The sequence below is a fragment of the Varanus komodoensis genome, unplaced genomic scaffold (genome assembly GCF_004798865.1).
Source record: "Varanus komodoensis strain SLA01 unplaced genomic scaffold, ASM479886v1 scaffold11, whole genome shotgun sequence".
Classification (NCBI taxonomy): domain Eukaryota; kingdom Metazoa; phylum Chordata; class Lepidosauria; order Squamata; family Varanidae; genus Varanus; species Varanus komodoensis.
This window is the reverse complement of record NW_025335317.1, coordinates 474544-498172: the sequence shown is the minus strand read 5'-3', so window position 1 is coordinate 498172 and position 23629 is coordinate 474544. Positions and strand designations below refer to the sequence as shown.

At 61.6% G+C, this 23629-nt stretch overlaps 2 protein-coding genes across 6 annotated transcripts in view; one reads left to right on the top strand and one right to left on the bottom strand.

The window, feature by feature from the left end:
• Nucleotides 1-5056: 5056 nt before the first annotated feature.
• Nucleotides 5057-14866, top strand: ANXA7 (annexin A7). 4 transcript variants are annotated; one of them, XM_044420166.1, is made up of 12 exons: nt 5059-5148; nt 5791-6013; nt 7241-7333; nt 8022-8053; nt 9450-9552; nt 10137-10231; nt 10440-10553; nt 10913-11083; nt 11394-11564; nt 11690-11765; nt 12631-12743; nt 13615-14866. In XM_044420166.1, exons 1-12 carry the CDS (start codon nt 5095-5097, stop codon nt 13735-13737), a joined length of 1368 nt encoding a protein of 455 aa, XP_044276101.1. In that variant the 5' UTR covers nt 5059-5094; the 3' UTR covers nt 13738-14866. The 4 variants fall into 4 exon arrangements, with proteins under 4 accessions (XP_044276099.1, XP_044276098.1, XP_044276101.1 ...); XM_044420165.1 differs by having other exon boundaries at nt 8010-8053; XM_044420164.1 differs by lacking the exons at nt 9450-9552; nt 10137-10231; nt 10440-10553; ... (3 more) ...; nt 12631-12743; nt 13615-14866 and having other exon boundaries at nt 5057-5148; nt 8022-9443.
• USP54 (ubiquitin specific peptidase 54) overlaps nt 14773-23629 on the bottom strand; it is a 52068-nt gene continuing 43211 nt past the window's right edge. For both annotated transcript variants that reach the window (XM_044420161.1, XM_044420162.1), the window contains 4 exons: nt 22433-22551; nt 21735-21872; nt 18261-18447; nt 14773-16091 (listed from right to left, as the gene is read on the bottom strand). In XM_044420161.1, the coding sequence (XP_044276096.1) occupies nt 15439-16091; nt 18261-18447; nt 21735-21872; nt 22433-22551 (1097 nt within the window). In that variant the 3' untranslated portion in view covers nt 14773-15438. The remainder of the gene's footprint in view (nt 16092-18260; nt 18448-21734; nt 21873-22432; nt 22552-23629) is intronic.

Below are 23629 nucleotides of genomic sequence, written 5' to 3'. Positions count from 1 at the left end.
ACTGACGGCTTTTTTCCTCGTCTCCGAGATCGGGCGCGTGGCGTGCCAGTTGCTGTTCGCAGGGTAGATTTTTATCTTACGTCAGTAAACACAGTAGTGGGTCTGTTTGGATAATTTTGCTCCATCGCATTTTTTAATATTTGTCAGGTTTCTTGTTGCTGCTAATGATCTTAAGTACCAAAGGTGACAAAAATCTGCCTTCCAGTAATTCACGTCTGGCCCCAAGGACTGTGAAGTATTAACTGTTTTGTGCCAGATATTACGTGTGCAAATCCACGCGAGGCTCCCCTCTGTGTGTGCGCAGGGCCTGGCTACAGGGGCGTCTGTTCACGCGCCCTTGTACACCCTATCGCCCCACCCATCGTGCAGCGGCGTGTGTGTGTTACTCTCGTGCAACCCATCACCTGACCACCCGCACAGGCAGGATGCACGGCCTCTGGTGCAACGGAAGGTGCTGCCGCCGCTGCTGAAATCTGCGGAACGGCACCGCTGCCCCCATGGCACTTCCTCAGCTCAGGTTTCGGAGAAACCCACGGCACCCAGCAGCCCGCTCCTTGGTCTCTGCGCAATGACCCGGTTCACCCCACGCGGCAGCCGCCCGTGCATTCACTGGCCCGTGGGAGGGCTTGTGTGCCCTGGCCTGCGTGCAGGCGGCAGGGGCTGGTGGGGGCAGAAGCCCCGGATCACCCACGGCTGGCTGTGGAGCCGCTGGAGCCCCCGCGCCTGCGTGCATGTGATGCGGCGAGTGGCGGCAAGCAGGGTGTCCGTGGCAGCATGCCAAGATGAGGGCCACGAGTCCCCGGCACCATGCCCCACTCCCGCGGGTCGGCCTCCCCAGAGCTGGCTGCCATGGCGTGCAAGCAGGCCCCATGCCTCGTTTGCCCCCCCCCCGCCCCCGATGTGTCTTGTGCCGGACTCTTTCCTGGTGTGAGACCTCAAAGTCTTCACTTGCGGTTTTATGCTGTATATTTATCTTAGTCATTAATACTATAGGATCATAGAACAGTAGAGTTGGAAGGGGCCAAGAAAGCCACTGGGACCAATGCCCTGCTGTTGCAGGACATGTGGTCACACCCTCCCACTCAGAGGGCTGCCCAGTCTTGTTTTGATGCCTCCAGTGTGGGAGAGCCCCCCACCTCTCCAGGCAGCTGGTTCCCCTGTCAAATTGCTCTGACCGTGAGGAAGCTTCTCCTGATGTCCAGCCGGAATCTGGGCTGTTGCAGCTTGACTTGATTATTCCGTGTCTCACACTCTAGTGTCAGCGAGGAGAGAACAGGGCCTTCCTCTCTGGGGCAGCCGTTGAGGTACTTAGACCCAGTGGGTGCCTGTGATGGTTGTGCGGCAGCTTCGGCTGCGCAGGTGTGTGGGAAGAAGTCTTGTTCCGTTGGACATGGTGCCCTGAGACAGGCTGAGGCGGCCTGGACTCCTGACGAGCACACACGTGGTGCAGCTGCATTGGTTTTACTATAAAGCAACCGCCTGAATGAGGTCCTGTTGGTAATCGTTATTTGCGGATTGTTGTGAAATGGGGAATCCTCTGAGCTCATGGCTGGGATTTGTTCTCGTCCTTCATTCTGGTGGGCCTGTAGGGGTGATGAAGGCTCTCCGCCCCATCCTTCTTTCCTAAGTGGGCTTGTCCCCTCCTTTCTTGTGAACTCTATGCTTTTGTACCTTGATGTAAAATTTGGCTTTTTGTGCTTCCTCTATTCTGTTTTATTTGCATGTTTTCTTTAAAAAGGCATTTGTAAATGGAAATTATCTTAAGAATGATCATTCCAAGTGCTCCAGAGTGCTCCAAAGCTTCCTAAAGGAATCTTTGAAACAGCTGAATCCACTTTTGCTGTGATTCATGGAAAAGATTAGCATTTCAGAAAATATGCAGAGCTGCTCCCTTCATTGAAAGTCAGGCAGCAAAAGCCAAAGAGAGGCGTTAATGTACAGCTTGTGCACATCTATCACATTGTAGAACGTGCTTCGGGTTTCCTCTTGTGCCGCCGCCACTTGCTAGAGAGCAAACTATGGACAGGGTGGGCACGGCTCTCTGGGAGCCCCTGTTCATGAGCAAGCCACCAATGGCTGAGGCTGTGGCAGGTGCGGCGGACGTGGTCCGCAGCGGATCCCGGGGCCTTCGTGGTTCCCACACAAGGCACGAGTGAGCCGATTCCTGGCCCTGCCTGCTCTCCGCTGCAAGCTCAGCAAAGCTGCCACTGGCCACTGTGGAGCCTGCAGCAGATTCTGGCTTGGCAGCCTTTGCTTCCAAGGATCCGGCCTGCTGCAGCAAGCCCGGGCACGGCTGAGATTTCCCACGTCCCTGAGCTTAGCATTCAGTAGCAGCAACAGCAAGGGGATCCCCTTCTGGGGGGAGGGCAGCCTCTGGCAGGCCGTCGGCATCGCCTTGGCCCACGGCCCCCTTCCACGCGGTGTGCCGGGAAGCCTTGGAGCAGGCTGCCTGCTTCAGAGCCCGGTGCAGGGGTCCTCTCGGCCCCCACCACGGGGAGGGGACATGCGCTCTGCTGCAGTGAGCTGGGGCTGCTGAGGGAGGCTAGCACCCTGCTGGGCCGGGCAGCCCCGTCGGCCCACCTGCAGGCAAAGCCGTAAGGTCGCCACGGGGCTGTCAGCCGGCACCCTCACTGCTCCTTGTGCGGGATTCTGCGTGTGAGGACCAGCTCACTGCATGGCCACTTCAGTGCTCCTTGTGGCGGGCTGTTGATGGGCAGCGCCACATGCTGCCACCTGAATGCCCAGGGAGGCCTCGGCACAGGCAGAATTAGCACACTCTCGGTTCCAGCGGCCTCCCGCTCTGGGTCTGGAAACTCCCGAGAACTGCGCCCTGGAGGAAGCGCACCCTGCCTGCTTGCCTCCCGGGAGGAAAAGCGAGCTCGGGGGCAGGCGTGCTGTGCTCTTAGCCAGCCTTCCAGGCACATCGGGACTGCGGTGGCCCTGCTGATGGGCACTCTGGGGTGCCCCTGGGGCCGCCAGGTGGGAGGCTCTTGAGAGTTAACCGTCAAGACTTTCAAGATACCTTTTCCTTGTGAAAAGGACTCACACCAGATCTAAACAAAGCAGCACATGGAGTTCCTTACAAAAATGAAGACGCAAAGTCGCAGAAAGCAAAAAGCACTGAAACTCATCCAGACTGTCGTCAGTTCCTGGTCGTTCTTGTGCTGTTGGGAAGCGTCTGGAGAAGCTACAGGAAGGACCGCTGGGCCTTCCCTCGAAGTTGTGCGGCTGTGGGCGCGGCTGTGGGCGCGATAGCAGAGTTGTCCTTCTGGCAAACCCATTCTGATCTGTGGACTTAAGTTAGTTGTGACTAACGCGGGTCCCTTAGATGCAGTGGTGACAGCCGAAGGAGGACGAATCGTGGGCCCAACCCGTTCATGTTTCATTTCCTGCCAGAAATGCCTCTCTCCTGCTACACTGAGCGGCGTTAAAGGGCCAGCAGGCAGCTGCAGGAAAACCCTTCCTGAAAAAAGAGGGAAAGCGGGGAGCAAAGACGATGCTTTTAAAGCACTGGACCTCCTTTGGCTTTTATAAGGTCTTTCGAACAGAAGGTCTGTTGTGACTGCAGATAAGTTTGAGATAAATACGTAAGACTGAGCCTTTCTAGTGGCTAGGGACTTTTTTTAAACTTTAGACTGTTTCTCTTGAAAGCTATTTACGCTTTGCTCCAATCAAATCCCTGTTGAGCCAGTATGCTTCCTGCTTGCGTTATGTAACTGCTCTTGTGAGGGCGCGGTCTCCCTTTCTCTCGGAGACAGTCTAAATCACACAAAGGTTAGGGACTCTGCGTGCCGTCGAAACAGCAGACCAGCCTTCAGCAAAACACACATCGCATGAATTCCCCTCTCCTTGCAAAACAGAAGGTCGGAAGGCCCGGACCAGCCCGTGTCTCTAATGGGCCCCTTCTCATACTTCGCAGCTTGGGGCCTGCAGGTGCCCGTCTGCGCCCCTTTGATCAAAGAGAAGGGGCAAGTCGGCAGCAAGAGAGGCCAAGCTGCTGCAGCTTCCAGAATTCTAGCAGATCAACACCCAGGAATTTGAGTAGATCGGGGTGCGATTTCAGGCAGGAAAATGCCCTGCAATCCCCAGCACTCCCTGGCCTGCCAGGCTTGAGAGGGGCTGCTGGGGACTATGGCGCTGCACAGCAAGGGGCACGGTTGGCGCTTGCGCGTGTGTAGAAGGCCCTGGCTTCTGTCCTTGGCACCCCGGGCAAGACCGAGGCACCACCTCTGCCCGGGCTGTGGGCCAGCCGTTCATGACCAGGGCCGGGAGTGGCGAAGCTCGTCGCGCCAGCCAGCCGGTGCTGCCCCGATTCAGCCTGGCTCCGAGGCACTGTGCCGTCTTGCGGCCAAGAGCCGAGCGGTGGCTGGCAGCTGAGGCCTGTGCTTGGAGGTGTGTGGAGAGGAGCGTGCGCCTCCCCGCAGCCGCGCTCAGGACCCGGCTGCCACTTTTGTGAGTCTCAGGCTCTTCCCTGGAAAGCAGTGAAGGCGGCTATGTCGCCCACGAGGACACTTCCAGCGGCCTGGGAGGCTGGCCAAAATCCCTGCTCCCTTTGTGGAGCGCTTTGGGAGCTGCTGGCCACACGGCTGCTGGAGGGAACTGCAAGGACTGGTCGGCCACCGACCCCTGGAGTCAATGCTTGGCCCCCAGGTGGGGAGATGGGCCCCCGCCCAGGGCAGCTGGTGGGTCTGGTGAAGAAAGAGGGTCTTTTCCTGGTCAGGAGGCCCTGCGCTGCTGCCCGTGTGCCCTGTTGAGGGATGCTGCGAAGCCCTGTGCGTCTCGTCCGGTAAGGCTGGACGCTGGCATATGGCTGAGGACAGGGGGAGCCCTGCTGTTTTCCAGGCTGGGCCAGCAAGCCAGGGAGTCGGGGTTCCTGGCGTCCCATCGCTGCTGTCCCGCTCCTCTTGCTGGGACTCCGGCACCCCCTGGCTGCTCGCCTGCCGCAGGAACACCTGACCCAGGACAAGGCGGCTCGGGGGCGGCCAGGCAGCTGTCCAGCCAAGCCCCCTTCCTTGCCCGGCGCCATCCTGGGCAGGAGGAGCCCTGCCGCGGCTGGGCAGCGCCCACTTCCTGGGTCTTCTCTTCTCTTGCAGAATGTCGTACCCGGGATACCCGCCTTCGGGCTACCCGACGTTCCCCGGCTATCCTGTAAGTACCAGCTTGCCGGAGCGGCAGCACGGACGTTCCTCGAGGGAGGCGGGTGGCCCGAGGCCCCGGCACGCACAGGAACACAAGCCTGAGCCCTGAGCAGGCCCTTGGTGGGGCTGCTGGACAGGCCTGCAGGGAGGACCGCAGGGAAAGGGTCCAAACGCGTCCCCTCCCAGACTTGCCTCCCGCCCCCCCGGGCTCGTGCGTCCTGCTGCACCCAGAGAAGCTGCAAGCCCTGATCGTGGGGCCACGGCTGAGCGCGCCGCCACGTTCCCTCAAGGCGGCCACCATTCCCCTTCTCCCCACGGCTCCCTCAGTCCTGCCCCGTGCAGCCGGATGCGCTTGTGGCTCCACGGGCCACTCCTGGTGGCCGTTCGGCAGAGGAGTTGCCCCGTGGGTGCCTGCTGCCTCCTGACGCTGCTCCCAGTATAACGAAGAATCAGGGGCGGTCAGTCGGTCGGTCTGTGGAGAAGCCATCCCAGTAAGGGGAAGGGGGGGGACCAATGCCCGCCCCCGGAGCAGGGGCCTCAGGCGCTGCATTTCTCGGCCCTTGCGCCCGACAGGCTGTGCTCTGGACTGCGCGACCGGCTCGGCGGCTCCGTCTCCTCGCCGGCACTGATGCGAGGCTCCCTCTGTGTTCAGCCCACAGGGCAGGAGTCCAGCTATCCTCCTGTGGGCCAGTACCCCTACCCTGCTGCTCCCGGAGGATTCCCACCGATGGGAGGGGGAGTGTATCCTGCTGCACCTCCAGCCGGCGGCTTCCCGGGGAGCGCGGGGTACTCCCCTGGCCCTGGGGGGTACCCCCCTGCCCCTGCCGGATACCCTGGGGCTCCTCAGCCCAGCGGGATGCCAGCTTATCCTGGAGGTAATGTGCCGGATGCCACTCATGAGAGCTCTCCGCTGCATGGACGGTCGCGAAGTGGGCAAGGCGAGGAGGGATGAGGCCAGGCTGATCACGTTCACACATGCGCCGGAAAACCCAGAGAGCCTCCAAGGAAAAGGGCCATGAGGAGCAGCATATCCGCTCCTGCTCACCTGATGTTGCATTTCGGGGCGGGGGGGCATTTTATACATTTTTCTGAAGCCAACCGAAGCAGTCCAAGAAAAATGTAGCAGAATGCTAAAAGCAACCCTGAAATCAGTGATAGCAATTTACAAGGTCAAGTTAAAAGGTGCCGGGGAGACGGCGGGACCCCAGCAGGAGGGCAGGGCGGGAGCAGGCCCCGCGAGCACCTTTGCCTTCGGAAGCGCCTCCCCTGGTGTGTGCAGTGGGCCGGCAGGTCTCTGGGCCCATGTGGGGGCAGCCCCTCGGTGCTCGAAGGCCACGCCTGCACCCGGAAGGGAGCCCCGCACCGTTGGCAGCCGGCGCTGGCACGAAAGGGGCGCAAGGCAAGACCCCCTCAGGAGAGGGGGGGACGTTCCAGCGCATGCATGTTGGCCGGGGGGGGCTGGCAGGCCTCTGCTGTGTGGGCAGCCGGCCGTCCTGGTGGTCCCCGTGGCAAGTTGCTCGCTCGCTCACTCGCTCGCTCAGGCCACTCCCGGTGGAGGGGCTCCAGAGGCCATGTGGCCACCCCCCTGGCCCTCCCTCGGGAAGCGAGGCTGCTGCGGCCACCTGCCCCCCTGTGTGATGCTCCAAGGCAGCAGAGGGAAGATGGCCGGCAGGCGTCGTCCTGGGAGGGGCAGCCTGTGCTTCAGAGGCACTGGTAGCAAAGTGAGTGCTTCTTGGAAGTTGCCCCCCCCCCCCAGTCTTGGGGCCCCAGGAACTGAGGGGGCAGGCAGGGCACCACCACAGACGTGTTCCCAGGGATGGAGGGGGAGGCTTCCTGCCCGAAATGCCTCGGCCCCAGAATCTTCTCAGCACAGGTGCAGGCTACAGCGGAGCCCTGACGAGCCGCAGGCAAGCCGCTACTTTTCCCGGGAGCCGAGGCTCCCCCGGCCAGGAGGGGCCCTGCTGAGTGCCCCGCCGTGATGCTGGCAGACCGAAGTGTCGCTCCCTCCGTGAAGCGATGATCTAAGGGCCGCGTTTGCGAGTGGCTGGATCTCACCTGTGCCGCGTCCAAGTCTCACCTGGGCTTTGTACATGTCCCCCCAGGGGCTGGGGCTGGCGTGCCGCCCAGCGGTCCCAGCTTCGGCTACCCGCAGCCCCCATCCCAGATGTACGGCGGAGGACCAGCACAGATGCCAGGTATGCCGTCTCCCCCTTCAGGTGCTCTGCAGGGAGGGGGGTTAATGAGTGTCTCTGCTCCAGAGGTCGAGGCATCTTTTCTAATGTAAGACCAGTAGTGCGAATTTAGGTGCAAGCCTGGCTGCATAGAAAGGCCTCGTGAAGGAGCCGTGAAGGTGCGATCCTGTGCACAATCCCAGCAGGAAAAGGCCCTGCAGCCCTCCAGATTCATCCCGGGAGGCACAGTTCTTGTTTCACTCGGGTTCCTCTTGGGAGGCCTCACCTGCAGGCCTCGTTTGCAGGCGTGGCAGGATTGTGACTGCAGGGCCCTGGGGGCTGGAAATCACCGTGGCACAACCCCGAGGGAACTGCCCCGTGGGAAGCTGGTTGGATGGCAGGGGGAGAGACCTGCACGCGGGGGAGGGTCGGGCCCCTTGTGGGTGCCCGTGGCACGTGGTGCTGGGTGGCCCAGCCCCAGCCCCGTGGCTTTGGCACAGCCAGCTCTGTCAGAGTGTTTTTCCTTTACGCTCATCTACTGCTTAATGTGCCAGAACCGCTTAGCAGTTTGTGTATATCAAATTAAAATCATAGCTAAAAATGTGCTGTTAGGAGCATCTTCATAGAAAAAGCAATGCGGGAACAGCAGGAATCTGTGCAGTCTCATTCCAGTGCCATGATATTGCTTTCTTTTCTTGAGCTGGGTATCCAGGTGGAGCCGCCCCGGCCCCAGCGCCCCCTCAGGTACGTCACTCGCCCCCGCCTTCCCCAGGCTGCCGGGCCGGCTCGCTTGCTTGCTTGCTTGGGAGCGCCTTACTTCAGCCGAGCGATTTCCAGCCCGGTTCTCTAGAGCGCGCACGGGTCCTTCCGCGTGTGTCCTCCTCAGGTACGGCTGGGAAGCCAGGAAGTGCCCCGAGCATCACAGGCCCCTTGTGCGATGCAGGCGCCCCTTTGGACTCCCCTGGGAAGCCAAGGGGGCCCTGGCGTGCTTCCCGTTCCGGCCGCTCGGGCCAGTCTGCGCCCCCTGTGCTTCTACAGCGGAGCGAGGTGCGGGAGCGGCGCAGGCCGTGGGCGGACGGGAAGGCGTGTGGCCCTGCGTTTCGAGGGCAGGCCGGCAAGGAGCAGCCCCGGGCAGGATCCACTGGGGCCTTTGCACCACTGGCGCATGATTTCTTCCCCATCCGTGCTTCCCCCCCAACAGATTCCCTTGCAGGTGGGGCCCCCTGTATGGAGGGGGGATCCGGGCTTTCTTGGGGGCCCCAGGGAGCAGCAACGCGGGTTTCTGGAAGCCGGCAGGTTAGCGGAGCCCCTCCAACCCCCCTTTTCCAGAACAGGCTGTCTGCTCTTTGCGGGTTGCACCGGAAGCATGGAAGCGCTTTCACGGGTGTGGTAGAGAGGGCAGTGCAGAGGGGGGCTGGGGGCTCCCGGCTGGGTTTTGCCGGGGATCCGTGCCCCCCTGCAACGGAGGCCTCACCTGCGAGGCCAATTGCTCAGGGCAGGCGACGCCAAGGGTCTCGCTGCAGAGAAAGGAGCAGGGACAGGCGCCTGCAGCGCTGGTCACCCGGCCTGGATCACGCGAGGAGCCCGGGGAGCGCCGATCGCTGCCAGAGCGCTCACGTGGCCCCCACTCGCCCAGCTGGCCCCCGTGGCAGCCCACGCAGCGGGCAAGCCCCGCACAGCATGGCTCGTGGCCACCGTGGCCGGCCGCTGCCCCCACAAAGGGGCTGAAGATCCCGTTTGCCTCTGGATCCATCCTGGGACCGCGATGCAGCTGGGGCGCCACTCCTGTTTCGGGACGAGCGCCTGATTTTGGGGTCAGCAGTGGTGGCGGCGACCCTGATGGCGAGTCGGGCGCCGGGGAGCGCTGCCCCGGCCTGGGTCACAGGAACCGCCTGAAGGCACAGCTGCGCTTTTGCTGGGGCAGCTCATGGACCCACAGCCGTGTCACACGGTCTACTTCCAATCGAAAGCATGTTTCCCGCTTGGAAAACTCCCCCTCTTGGAGGGCCTGTGGGGAGGGGGCGCTCTGCCTCTTGGGCGCAGCACGACAGCCTTGCAGGGCGGGCCGCAGTTGGGCAAAATGGGGGAAACTGCGAAAGGGCACCGGAGGGCGCCGGTGATGACAGCCTCTCGTCTGCAGCCCGCGGCCGTGACGCAGGCGATGCAAGGCACGATCCGGCCGGCGCCTGCCTTTGACGCCGGGAGAGACGTGGAAATTCTGCGCAAGGCCATGAAGGGCTTCGGTAAGCGTGCCGCGTTTGGCGGCTCGTGCCGTCATTGCCCTGGCGAGAGGAGGGCTCCTTTCCCGCGGCTGTTCTGGGTGTTGCTCACGCAGCTGACGAGCTGCTGCGGCTTCGGGCGTCGCTTGGGGGCGCAGCCTCTCCCTCCCCGTTCTCTGACGCTGCCCCCGGGCAGAACTGCTTCTTCCCCCATTTCCCGTACTTTTCCGCCAGCCGCTCAGACTTTTTGGAGAGCCCCTGGGCTGCAGCGGAGGAGCAGAGGGGCCTGCAATAGCCCAGGCGCCTGTGGGGGGGCAGCGGGGGCAACCCTGGGCGGGGGGGCCCTCCACACCCCTCAGCAGGAGCCCAGCTGTGGCCAGAGCTTTCGGCAGACACCCCCCACCGCTGAACGCTTTCCCGCCCGGCCTGGATGGCCGAAAACACACGCTAAGCGGTCCCAGGACATCCCTGGCCGCCCGAGTGGCCACCGCGAGTCCCACGTCCCGCCCAGCTGCCTGCCTCCCCAGACGCGTGGGGTGGGGGGGCCGCCCTGGCCCGTGGCCCGTGGCCTGCTGGTGGCCCACCTGGCTGGCGCGCTTGTTCCCTAGGGACAGACGAGCAGGCCATCATTGACGTCGTGGCCAACCGCTCCAACCTCCAGAGGCAGCAGATCAAGACTGCCTTCAAGACCATGTACGGCAAGGTACGGGGCAGGCCGTCCGTCCGAGGGCTGGGGAGCGGCAGCCGCGGGGCAGCCGGCCTGTCCGCTTCGAGGCAGAGCGCGCTCACTGGCCGTGCCCGGCCTTGTGCGGCGGGGCTCCAGTAAGAAGAAACGCCAGGAGGCGAGCCGTGCCGCGTGGTGCCAGTGGGGGCCAGCTGTGTCCTCCTGATTCTTGCTTTGCACCCGGCAGGATTTGATCAAAGACCTGAAGTCAGAGCTGAGTGGAAACGTGGAAGAGCTGATCCTCGCCCTGTTCATGCCGACCACTTACTACGATGCCTGGAGCTTGCGGCACGCCATGAAGGTGGGACTGCCGCTGGAAAACGTTGCGTCATAAAAGACGCTGTGAAACCGCACCTGCCGCGCAGGAGCGTGGGCTCTGTGGGCCTGGGAAACGGCCGCGGGGGGCGGCCCAGGCCCAGGCCCGAGCAGCAGGCACGGCAGGGTGGGCTTGGGGCTCCAGCCGGGGGCTGGAAGAGTGGTGCTGGCAATGCTGCTGCGGGCTGCTCCCTCGGCACCTCGGGGATGAGCCGGCCCTTGTGTTCTTCTGGGAGGCTGGACATGCCCGCGGTGGGCGTGTCACGAGTGGCCCTGGCTGGAGCTGGGGTCAGACTAGATGGCCCGGGAGACCCCTTTTGACTCGCGCGGCTTCTCTGCTTGCAGGGCGCAGGGACGCAGGAGAGCGTGCTGATCGAGATTCTCTGCACGAGGACCAACCAGGAGATCCGCGAGATCGTGCAGTGTTACAAGACTGAATTTGGCAGAGACATCGAGCATGACATTCGGGCGGATACCTCAGGACACTTCGAGCGCTTACTCGTGTCCATGTGTCAGGTGAGGCTGGCATCCTCTCCTGTCCCGGGCTGGGCGCCAGACTGGCCCCGGGCAGCCCCCCAGCCCCCCCCCCCCGGGCTTCCTCGGCGCGGCCTCCGCCTCTCTGCTCCCCACGCGTTCTGGCAAGGCGGAGGCTGCCCTGGCCGGACGCCAGGCGAGCGGTTCCCTGCCTGAGAGCCGGGATGGGGCGGGCAGCACCTGGCCAGCAGGCGCGCTGAGGCAGGGCTTGGGAGGCAGTGGCGCGGCTGCCTGCGCGGGATCCGGCGCGGGGGGCGGGAGCCAGCCTGCTGCCAGTGCCCTCTCCTTGCAGGGCAACCGGGAGGAGAGCCCAGCGGTGGATTACCAGAAGGCTCAGCAGGACGCGCAGCGGCTGTACCAGGCGGGCGAGGGGCGGCTGGGCACCGACGAGTCCTGCTTCAACATGCTCCTGGCCTGCCGAAGCTTCCCCCAGCTGCAGGCCACCGCGGAGGCCTACTCACAGGTGGGCCGGGCCCCGGGGGGAGGCCTCGGTCTGCCCCGGGTCCATACCGGTGGAGACTTCGGGGTGGCTTTCACTTCCGCCAGCCCTTTGGCAAGGGCCGACCTCTCCCTACCCTCTGCTTTCAGATTGCTAACCGGGACTTGCTCAGCAGCATTGGTCGGGAGTTCTCGGGAAACGTGGAACGTGGCTTGAAGGCCATCCGTAAGTGACTTGCCCTGCATTTGGCCGTTCCGTGCTGAGCTCCTGTGGTTTTCAAGTGCCTGCAATGGCTGGAGAAGCTGCACAGGAAGGTTCCCCGTATTCAGAACAGGCACTTGAGGCCCTTCGCCACCACAGCTCAGCAGGCTGAAGCTTTCCAAATGAGAGGATTCCTGGCAATGCATGCTTTCTTGGCACACGTCCCGGTCCTTTCCAGACAAGCTCTCTGGGGAAAGCTTTGCCTTGGGACTGGAGGAGAGGCAGCTCTCGCTCTGTTCTCTAGAACCCACTAGTGTTAATCTTGGTAGCAGTCCAGGGCTTTCAGCCAGTAAGTACCTGCATCAGCAGTCTTGCAGGAAAGGAGCCCAGCGTGGCTTGTGCACGGTTCCCGGGGCTGGCGGCATCCACAGGCAGGCTGGATGCTCGCTCTCGCATCCTGCCTCCCAGCCAGCCAGCTTTTTGCAAGGCGCACCCCTCCCCTGGCCCACGGCTCCACAGCCCCCTCCCCACAGGTTGCCTCCCCTGCTCTGAGGCTTCAGTGTGAAGGCATGGGGGGGAGGGGCTGGGGAAGCCTGGAGGGGGAGGCGGCCCTGGCTGCTCTTGCACACTGTCTGCCCGTGCCCCCAAAGTGCACCCCAGAAGTGCTGCACGAGAGGGATTAGGGTTGAAGCGAGCCCCACGGCCTGAAGCAGGGAAGACGGCCACTCCGGGGACCCGCATGGCGTGCTCCCCCTTCTCCCGTGCTGTGCTGGAGCAGCAGCCCCCGCAAGTGGAAGCCGTGGGCAGAGGGAGCAGAGCCGTGCCTGGCGGGGCCTGGACGGTGGCGGCCCCGCATTGCCACCACAGCACCGAATGGTCTCCCTTGCAGTGCAGTGCGCGCTGAACCGCCCAGCCTTCTTTGCGGAGAGGCTTTACCATGCCATGAAGGGAGCCGGCACAGATGACTCCGCCCTGATCAGGATCGTCGTCACCCGCAGCGAGGTGAGAGGCGCTCCGCCTCGAGGCGGCGGCAGCAGGACAGGTGGCGGGCGGGCCGGCGCGCACACAGCTCTGCGGGAGGAGCAGCACCCGAGGCCCCGCAGGATGTGAGCGCTCAGGCTGCAAGAGGAGGCGTCCCACCAGGTCCAGCTGGAGCCCTTCCTGCTGAGCGGGCGCACCAGATTCGGGCCCCATCCTCCAAAGAGCCCCTGTGCAGCCGAGGGCCCTCGCCTCCGCACTCGCAGCCAGTTTGCGACCACGCCAACTGCCTCCTCCTGCAGAAGGCAGGGCTGGCCAGCAGCGCTGCTCACGCACCGGGAAGGGCGGGAAACGGCCACCGCCCCCGGGCGGCCAGTCAATCCGCCTTTACATGGCAGACGCCCCACCGGTGCAGCTGCGCGAGTCTCTTCTGCCTGTTCTGATTCTCTGTGTGGCCGAGAGCAGGGGTTCTGCCCCCCACCGGCTCACTTGTGCCGAGTGTGATGCCGGCCGACCAGAACCTGCCACCGAAGGGGCCCCAAGGGAGGGGCAGAGCACGGGTGAGGGTCCCCGGGAAACGGTGCCGGACCACCTGGGGCTGCACAGTGCAGCGCCCCCCCCCCCCCAGTTCGTGAGGGCCGCCCCCTGCTGTGTCCAGCCTTCTCCCGCTTCTCGCCTTTTCCCAGCAGCCAGCCGAGGCACGCGGGCAGCGGTGGCCCAGGCGTGGCGTGTGCTGTGCAGAGGCCCATGTGCCTGTGGTGCAAGATGCGTCCTCTGCCTGCTGAGCTTCCTGGGAGGCCCGGGCGAGGCCAGGCGGGAGGCCCCCGTCCACCCGGCCTCCTGGGCATTCCGAGGGGCTTCGCGTGCTCACGGCTTTCCCTTTGCTTGGGCACAGATCGATCTTGTGCAAATCAAGCAGGTATTTGCACAGATGTTCCAGAAGACGCTGGCCACGATGATCTCGAGCGACACCAGCGGGGACTACAGGCGCCTGCTTCTGGCCATCGTCGGTCAGTAGCGAGCCACCCAGGCCGGGAAGAAGGAGCCACGCCGCAGCAGTCGCTGCACGGAAGGGCGGACGCTCCCCCAGACGCTTCAAACCCAGACGCTTTGACTGATTTGACGGGCTTTTGTTTCGTGCACAGATTTGCCTTAGTTTAGCACCACTTGTATGCTGCGATGGAAATTAAGACATGTGTTGTCTGAATTGCCGCAGTTCTTTTAGCAGGGCCATGCGCACAACTCGCTCATACATGCCACTTGTCTTATTCTGAAACATTAACGGTGAGATAATGTGCCCACCTGTTCCGAAGGGAGCCGAGTGGCTCCCTCCCTGGGAAACTGAGGCTGGGCAGGGCTCGTGGGAGCACAGTCCGCCTGCAGGGAGGGCTGACCGGCACGCGCACAGCAGACCGGGGGCTTCCCACGGGGCTCCCCCTCCCACCACTTGGCCCTCACGGGACCCCGGGGTGCCGCAGGCACAGCCTGCCTCCCTCCCCTCCTGCTCTGATCGTGCTGCTTTCTGCGCTCGCGTGCTCGCTCGCTTTCGGGGCCACCTGTGACAGCTGCACTTTGGAGAGTGGATCCACCCCAAAGGGCAGGGGTGGAGTGACTCTTGCTGTCCCGAGGGGCTCCTCCAGTTTCTTAGCATTGCCCTGACTCTTCCCGGGCCCTGCCATTCCCGAGCCTCCAGGTTCTCCAGAAGGAGAGGGCCTCTTCCTGCCGCAGTTTTCCAAGCACAGCTGTTGAAAAAAGGGTGCTTCTCTTTCAACCTAGTATGCCAATCCCGAGCAGCAGGTAACCTCGTGACAGCCAGAGCAGGGGAGCTGGGGCAGCTCCATGGGCTCCCCGAGTTCTGAGCTTTGCGAGCAAAAATGGGGAACTGGGTTCCCGTGAAAGGGGGTGTCTTGGAATCTCTGCGGGGGCAGCCCCAAATCGGATCGCAGGGAGACAGACAAGGAAAGAGCAGGAACGTGCACAGCAAGAAACTTGTGCCAATTTCTAAATCACCTGTTTGAAAAATGTAAAAGCAATTCATCACACAATGCATATAATTATTTCATAGATTTATTTGAAAAATACTTACAAAGGCAAGTATGTTATAACCCTAAAACAGTTAAAGCGATTCTGTGTTTACAATGTTACAATGAATTGTGCAGTCTCTGCTCTTTGAAACACTGTTCAATCCGCTTCAGGGAGAAAGTCCTGCTTGCGCTGGAGTCGGCCTGCTGTCCTCTTCCTCACTCGCACCTGCATTTGTGCCAAGTATCTCGGCACAAAGACACACTTGCCTCAGTAGCCCATCAGCACCGCCAAATTTCTAAGCTGGGGGGAAGAGGAGCCCGTCCGCCTCGCCATACCCAATGCGGTCGGAGAAGGGGGACTCCGCGTGCCAGCCCGGCTGAATCGCGGCGCCGCACGAAGCAGTGCTTCCACGAACTGCCTGTTGCCAGCGACAGGCCTTCCTCTCGGTCCACGTGCAACCCTCCAGCCCCTCCCCTGGCAGCGAGCCTCCACTGGTCCTGGGGGAAAAGGCGGGGAGGGGCGCCACCGAGCCCCTCCCTCCCGAGAGGGACCCGCCCGGAGAGCAGCAGAGCCCAGGGCAACCAGCTCCACCTCCACCTCCACCTCCGGAGCAGCTGCCGCAAGGGAGCAGGGCAGGCGTGGACGGAGGGCCTGCTGTCTCCGGTGGGAAGTGCCTGCGCCGGAGGCCGAGCCCTCACCAGCCGCTGCCGTGCGTGGGGGCAGCGGCCGGGCAGGCCAGCGCCTTCCGCTGAAGCGCAGATGCGTACGCGCCGCCCATCGTGCAGGCCGAGGGAGCTCTCCGCGCTCCAGGCTGAAGGGTGTAGCTGTTCTGCCGCCAATCCTCCTCGGGCGGCATGTCCACCCTTCGCGGGCCCGGCGCCTTCGCGTGCGCGGGAGGCACAGGACAGCCCTGGAAGCCCGCTCCATCGCCAGGGGCCGGACGCGGCCTTCCCCCGGTGCTGCTGCTCTTGCCACGGGGAGGCCCGCCGTCCGCGGCACAGGCCTCGTGCCTGCTGTGCTGGAACGGCGCTGGGTGCGAGTGCTCTGGTGGTCCTGCGCACGCCTGAGCACCAAATCCCCAGAGAGGGGCTTGTCTGGTTGGCAGAGTTGCCATGTGTCTGGCAGTGTGATTCATCCGCAGCCAGCGACTGCAGGCTTCGGATGCGTCTTCGCTTCCTAAGTGTTTATTAAGGAGATGTACTGGCCCCTGATAAGACAGGCCCGGCTGCTGGTAAGCGGGGCTGGTCAGCATCCCGTAACTCAGCGCCACACCTCGGCTGTCTTTGCCTTGGAAAGTTTCACTCCTGTTAGGCACAGCCAGAATGTTTTGGAAGTTCTTCTGATCTCCTGAGAACAAGGAAAGAATACAGTTTATTTCACCCCAGTGCAAGTATCAAAACAATATATGCCAGCCATGTATCTAGAAAGGTACGAATGGCGTATCTATCAGCTAGCCCCAACACTCCCGTCAAGCTCAGTTGCAGCCTTGCTGCGGGAAAGGCCCAAGGCGGCCACAGCGAGAGCCATGAAGCCAGGAGGTGCCGCTTCCTCGAGCTCGAAGCACTCGGGCAGCTCCCTGACCCGAGCAAGGCTTCGAACCGATCACACGAGGGGGAGACGCGTTGCCAGAATGGGTCACGCCGACATCGCATGTCCCGTGCGCGAGAACAACTGGCGGTTCAGGCACTGCAGGCCAACAGGCTACTGCCAGAGCGTGTGCGCAGCCATGATCGGACTGCCGACTCCGGACCGATTCTGTCCCCCGCTCCGGTCTCCAGGTGGCTTTCGTGCAGCTGCTAGTTGCTATTCAACCCTCACCGCTGCTTAAAGAGGCTCGCGGGAATCTCGGCCTTGCTCGGGTCACAGCAGATGACTGAGGCGCTCGCCCCTGCAGGCCACCGAGGGCCACCCCCGGAACCGGGCTCGAGGGACGCCTCTTGAATGCCGCATGCCAAGCGCAGGGCACGGTCACTGCACTCTGGACGCTCTCCCCCGCCCCCCCCCCCCGCTCAGCCCAGGGGACTGCTGGCTCGGCCATACGAGGCTGCCCTGGCCGCATCGCCCTCTCCCATGGAGGCGCGACCGCTTGCAGCAGGCAAGGATGCGGCCTCGGGTCTGGGTGGGGGGCTGAGGCGTCACACGGTTCAAAGGCCCCTGGTCTCCCCACATGGCCAGACCAATTCGGAGGAGAGGAATGGATCGAAGGGGCCGAACAGTTCCTGCCATTCAACCTGGAACCGGCAAATGCTGGCCACTTTTGCTCCAGAAAGAAGAGCGAGGAGAGCGGCTCCAGGTCCATGGGCTCTGCCAGGGCAGCAGCCGCAGCTCAGCCAGCCCTCCTCCCGCCAGGCAGACAAAAACATGGCTGTCCGTCATGCTTCCGGCAAGGCTAACAGAGGACCAAAGCGCTGCCACAGCAGCAGGGACCCCGCCAGCCCCTCCGGGGAGGTAGTGGGGGGCTGGCTGGCCACTGGCAGGTGCGCAGGCTGTTCGCATCACACAGACTTCACCCAATGCATGGCACAAGCCCCACAGGCCGACGCTGCAGCTGCTGCATAACTGCACTCCTTTCAAATAATGCGGCTCAGGGACGGCTGGCAGAAATGGCTATGGCACAGTGAGGGTTCATCTTGGGTTTTAACAGAAGGTACAGGTTTTAAAAGTTGAGCTCGGATGCCACCTGAATGAATGAGCTACAGTGACTAAGGCTGATGCCCGGAGCACACTCACCGGAAAGTAAATCTTCCTAAACCCAGAAGGGTGTCTGTGCAAACATGTACAGGATCAAGGTGCACAGACCAGGCAGCCAGGATGCCCTGTGCTTACTGAGAACATTTGCCAAGACCCCTGCGAGAGACCTTCAACTGACAAACGCTTTTGCTGCAGAGAGACCGTTATGCAGTAGGCGGGAGTAACAAGCAGCACTCTGCACAAACGACCTTACTCTCCCCCAAATAAGGTGGACGATGGCCATGCCTTCCTGCTGCAGAAAGTGCCGCCTTTCGGGCCCTTCTGAGTGAGATGTAACCCCGATCAGTAGGTGCTCTGCTACCATCAATGGGGGTCATTTTGGGAGAGGAAGATACATCCTAAAAGCAGCTCTGGGGGCCAAGGAAGGGGCCACAGACCCAAAGCAGGAGCTGACCCCAAAAGCAGGTGGGCTGGGTCAGGAAGGGCTGACCCCCTCCGCTCCTCCACAGCCAAAGCTTTCGTGGGGGGGGGGCTGTGGGGAATGGGTGTGGAAGCGACTGGAATTCACCCCACTCACACGTCAGGCTTCAGGCCTTTAGCTAGCACAGAAGCAAAACCACGTGATGCCATGGCTTTCCATTTGGTCTAGTCAGGAGGAGCAGGCGTCACGGGACTGTGCAGACACCCCCTTGATGGCAGGACACTGCTAACACAACGGGGCCGAGCAGCACAGGACGTGAGCTGACGCTTGCCGCCATCACGGAGGGGCGCGGTTCCGAGGGCTGTGGCGCCGCAGAAGCGAGAGGCGCAGAGCTGGGCGATTACCTGCTGGCCTGCGAGCCTTGCCTACCATGCCAGGCACGGGGGCCTCATCGGTGTGCGGCGGCTGGGCGGAACGGTGCTGGGGACCGAGGGGAAACACGGGAGGAGAGTCGTGAGGGGAAGTGAGGGAAGAGGTGCTGGAAGAACGGAGTCTGGCTTCCACTGGCATTTTCCTCCCATTGGACATTTCCTTTGACAGAAGGAAAGAGGGAAATAGAATAGAAAATGGAGGTTAAATGTGGCACTGGGACCGACGGGGCCGGCGAGGGGGGCAAGCAGGCAGGCGGGTGCAGACGTGGACCGGGCAGCACCGCTGGGGCGAGGCTGCGCACCCAGAGCGGAGTGTGCAAGCGGCGCATGCAGCCACTGCGCTTGCTGAACTTTTAAAACGACGGTGAAGGTTTTTTTAAAAGCTTATTTAATTTGCCATGGAGACTTGCAACATCTAATGCGACACTCAGACACGGATGAAACAACAGATGGAGCCAAGCCCTGAGCGCCTCACGCCACCGTCTGTACAGGATGTTCCCTAGCTGCACCTCCACCACCTGCCGTGAGCAGACTTCGGGCAGCTCGCGAGCTTATTTCCGCCCACCCCAACTTCTGTCTTGTCCGCAGCACGAGGGCCCTTTGGGGTGCTGAGACACGCACTGCAGGAGAATGTGCCCGATTCCGTCTTCACCGGCTTTAATTTGGATGCCAGAACTAATTCAGAAGAAGGCCAGACTGCAACTCTGGTACCACACAGTTAAAAGGCAAACCCTGTTTCAGATACTGAAAAATGATTTGAGGTGGTCAGTCCATCTTTAAGGTTGGTCAGTAACTGAACCCACCAGAAGACCAAGGCCGCAAGAAGATCCAAGAAAGCAATTCTCTATTTCTTAATTCCGCATATGGTTCCCAGCACTTTGACCAAAACTTTTGCAGTTTCCTTTCTGATCTTGCAAACTTAGAAAGCAGTTGAATAAAACAACAGCTAAACTTTACGCAACACTCCCCAATATATACAAATTGCCGACTCCAAAATAATATCATCATAAAATATGCTGGTGTTGGGAAAGGCAAATTCCAACTGCTGTGCTTCACGGCGAGGGCCAAGCACTCCACGCTGTCCAAGCCTCGCGCGCATGGCGTGTGCCCGGGGGCAGCAAACCCTGCCTCCTGCGTCACCTCAGCTCCTGCTTGCCCACAGCCCTCACAGGCCGCTGGAGCAGTGCCAGTGTGGGACAGTGGCATGAGTGCTGGGCAGAGGCCACGGAGCTGTGGATGCTAGTCGGTCTGGCACCTGGAAGGGCAGTGGACATCCTGGAAGCCGAGAAGCCCAGCCCGAAGCACCAGGCTTCCCCGTGGGAGCGCAAGAAAGGTCCTCCAGAACCAAGCAGCCAAATCCCCCAGCAGACGCTCCTCCCGAAACAGCATCTCTCACCACCCTAGCAGGCATTCTGGACCTGGCGGAAACTCCTCTCTTTCTTTTCCCAGTCTAGAATCCTATAATTAAAAAAGGCTTAGGGCTTAAGGCTTAGGTTGGAGTCAGTGCAGCGCAGGGCCACAAGGCTGGTGGCCGGTTTGCAGGGGATGCTGTACGAGGCGAGACTGAGGGAGCTGGGTCTCTTCATCCTGGAGAAGACTCAGAGGGGATCTGTTGGCGACATACAGGTATGTGAGGGGGTGTCACACGGAGGTGGGGAGAGACCTGTTCTCCCCTGCAGAGGAAGGCAGGATGTGTGCCAACGGAGCAAAGCTCAGGGAACCCAGGTTCCAGTTAGATGCCAGGAAGCCCTTCCTGACAGTCGGGACCCCGAGGGGGTGGGATGGGCTTCCACCAGAGGTCGTTGAGGCCCCATCCGTGAGCATGTGGTGAGCGGAGCCGGCTGGAGGCAGGGGTCAGACTAGATGGCCTGGGAAGCCCCTTCTGACTTGCTCTGTTTCTATTTTTCTATGTTTAGCATTCTGCTTCCTAACTGCACTACACTCATTAATGCAGCTCAGTCCCTCCAACGTCCCAGACTATGTCAGCAGGTTTTGAATTGTTCCTGTGAAGATAAAGAACATTCCGCATCGCCAGAGCCTGCAAGGTGAAGACGTGTCAGTGTGAAGACAAGAGGAAGGGTGGGGAAGGGGAAAGAGCGTCTGGGCAAAGGTGGACCGGGGTGGACCTGAGGCGGGATCGACAACCCCTTCCTCCTCGCAGAGCGGGCGAAGCTGCCACCGCCCCTCCCTTCCCGGAGAAGGAGGCTCGACGCATGGCACGGACCGCGTGCTTCCTGTCTCCAGCTGATCCCACTAGCAAATGCAAAACCTCTGGACGGAACGCTGAGCACGTCTTTGGAGGTGAAGCTACGAATACTGCGGCTTCTCACGACTTGGAAGAGCTTTGGACAGAGAAATGAGCTCCAAAAAGGGGACCGCAAGGAAGTTAAAATGTCAGTCGCTTGCCAGCCAGCACAGGCAACCGGCCACATGACCAGTGAGTGGCCATGCATCCAGGTCAGGCGTGTTCCCCACGGGGCAGCTCAGGTTTTGTGAGCAGGCCACCGCGGGGCCCTGCGGCCTCTTGCAGCATCGCTCGTACACCCGATGGGTTGTCAAGTCCTCCAGAACCAGGGAACGGTGCTGTGGGGGCTGCAGAGGCGCTCGGAGGGCCCGTGCTGCTCTCCGTGGCCTCACCAGCGGCTGCCCCTCCGCTGACGGCCACAAGGTCCTTTGAAGGAACTGTCCCATCTGCCCCCTGCTTTTCTGCTTCGCCTCCCTGCAGGTGCAGTCATGTGCCTTCACCATTATGGGCCGCCTCGTCTTGCTGATTTCCCTGCGTGGCTCAGCTGAGCACCTGCGTCGGGAGAGGCGGCGCAGCCCAGGCGTGCCCAGGAACTGTCTCCCCACTTGGCAATGCCGTCCTCTTGCTTTTATCAGCCACACTGGCACGCCTCCATTCAACACTTCCCTTAGCCTCCGGAAAGTCAGAAAGGGAATTCAGACGAGCTCCCCACCCCTTTTTGCAGCTCTTTCTGGAACAGTTGCCGTCATTCATAACCAATAACAATACAAAATACAATTCAATCTATGTATTTCTGAACTGAAAAAAAAAGCCAGGGAGCGAAAAATGGTGGTGATCAGAGCAGGGAAAGGGACACGACTGGGAGACAAAGTGATCTTTGCGGCAAAGGGGCAAGGGGTGCGACGGGCAGTGAGGACTGAGCAGACGCTGAGGCAAGTCCAGCTGTCTCTCTGGGGTGCCGCGCGAACCTTCCCCGTGACTTCTGAAGCTACGGGGGAAGAGGGAAAGGAACGGAGGGCGAGTGCCAGAAACGCAGCGCGAGTGCTGAGGGCCCCGTGGGCCAATGGCACAGATACTCTGAACTGCTTGTGAAACAGGCTGTCAAAACACACGTTCTTCCCTTTCTGGCTTCGGCAACAATGCTGACAAAGGAAGAGAAAATGCCCAACCCAAGCTTACTTCCCTTTGACTCTTCTACTTACGAAACTGTAGGAAGAAGCAAGAGGCTCTTCCTTGCTCGCGATGACCGTCCCGCTGAGACTACGTGCAATGCGACGGAAGTTCTCTGCACTGTACATCTCCTCTTCTGGCTCCTTTCCGTGCTTTCCCGCGCATGGCACCTGCAAAGGGGTTGCCACATTCAGAAAGTCCCCCGTGGAAAGTGGGAGCAGGGCATGACCCGGCCCGGCGAAGGGGCAGCACGGGCTCAGCATACTGCTGGAGGGCAGACACCCGGGTGCCCCTCAAGTCCCCCCACTCGTCTCAGCCCTCCCACACACGCTCATTGCAGAGTGCGAAGGAAGAGCACCAGGACCTTCAGGATCCGCTTTGCTCTTCGAGGCGTCCGCCAGACCGGCAGAGCAGGCAGCGCTTCAAGTGCTGCAACGCGACTCAGCACACCAATGCTCTGAAGCAAGAATGCTCGGAACGGCACCGCTCCGTCACGCAGCGCCTCCAGACTTACTCTTTCACGCACAGCTGATCGTAAGAGGCACGTCACTCCGAAATCGTCCGGCAAGCACTGCTAGCTGCTCCCCTTTGCAGTGCTGATTAGGCACGAAGCCACTTAAAAGCATGGGGCTGCTCTGCTTCCAGTGCTTCGTGAACGTCGCCTGCCTGTGTCGCATCCAGCGCCCCCTGACAAAGCCCCCTCCCAGCTCCTCCCTGCAGGTGCCTCTACCTTAGGGACTGGAGGCACAGCAGTCCCACAGAGGCTGCGCTCGATCTCTGCATCTGGGGTTTTCGGGAGACCCACGTAAGCTGCATGGTGCGCCTTTCTTGTAGGGAAATTTGCAGATGCTGTCAAAGAAAGGCAGAAAGAAATGGGATTAAACCGAAGTTCTAAATGTCTCTATGGAGTATTTGGGGTTCTTCTGCCAGCCCAGAATGACCACGGAAGTAGCTGAGCTTTGCAAGCTACTGAAGGCAACAAGCCCAACCAACCTGCCAAATGCTTGGGAGGATTCCCAGTGTCCTCTGGCTTGCCATCGCCCCCGCCCATATCAACCATCGCCCACTTTTTGATGGTCTCAAAAACACCTGCTCTGCAGCCCAGGGCTTGTTCCGAGGCCCCCATTTTCGGGAGTGCTCTGTCTGCCCTGGGAGGCATCACTTGGACTCCCAGACTGGCCGAGCGTGTGGCCGGCCTGCCCCACTTGCTGCCACCACTCTGCCCGGCACGCGAAGAACGAGACGCATGGGCCGAGCAGCCTGCCTCAGCCGGGCAATGGCCAGGGCCTGGCTCTGCTGTGCGGGGGCTTCTCCCTGGAGCGCCCCTTCAGATGGCGCCTTGTTCAGAAGGGGGGCACCTGTCCCACACCTCCCCCGCCAGGGAGGGTGCAAGGGGGGTGCCGCCAGCGGGAGCAGGGACCCCGGCAGCCTTTCTGCCAGCCCCTTCCGGCCTCTGGAGAGCGGCATTGCCTGAAGCCACAGGCTCCACGCCGCTGGCCCAACCCGGCTCCCTGGGCACCACAACCTGCAGGGGGGCCTGCGGGCCACGTGGCAGCCAGAAGGTTCCCGTGTGGCAGCCACTGGGTCGGGGGACCTCCTCTCCAGTGACCAGCCAGTGGAGCGATCCCCCCTGCAGCTTTGCCACGGTGCCTTTTGAAAGCGTAACTTTGCCTTCGCCTTCCTCTCCCCGCAACTGCCTGGAACCACCTCCAACACGGCCCTATGATGCCTTCCCTGCTTTGCTTTGCACTGCTCTGTGTTTTATGGTGCTGGGAAAAACCTCAGTGGAATTTGTGCAAGTACAGAAACACTGGCCCTGAATAACTAAGCAAATGTTACTTTGAGAAGGCAGCTCTTCCTGAAGACGCACTGTGGGTGAGAGCGAGAGCTGCAGCAAAGCCGCTCGCCTCGCGTGTGGGGGAGCCCT

What these genes read in the sequence shown, in the direction of transcription:
- ANXA7 (XM_044420163.1), top strand. Translation starts at nt 5,095, where the DNA reads ATGTCGTACCCGGGATACCCGCCTTCGGGCTACCCGACGTTCCCCGGC. An exon ending in GATGCCAGCTTATCCTGGAG is followed by an intron (nt 6,014 to 7,240) that starts GTAATGTGCCGG and finishes ATGTCCCCCCAG; the next exon opens with GGGCTGGGGCTGGCGTGCCG. An exon ending in AGGACCAGCACAGATGCCAG is followed by an intron (nt 7,334 to 8,009) that starts GTATGCCGTCTC and finishes TCTTTTCTTGAG; the next exon opens with CTGGGTATCCAGGTGGAGCC.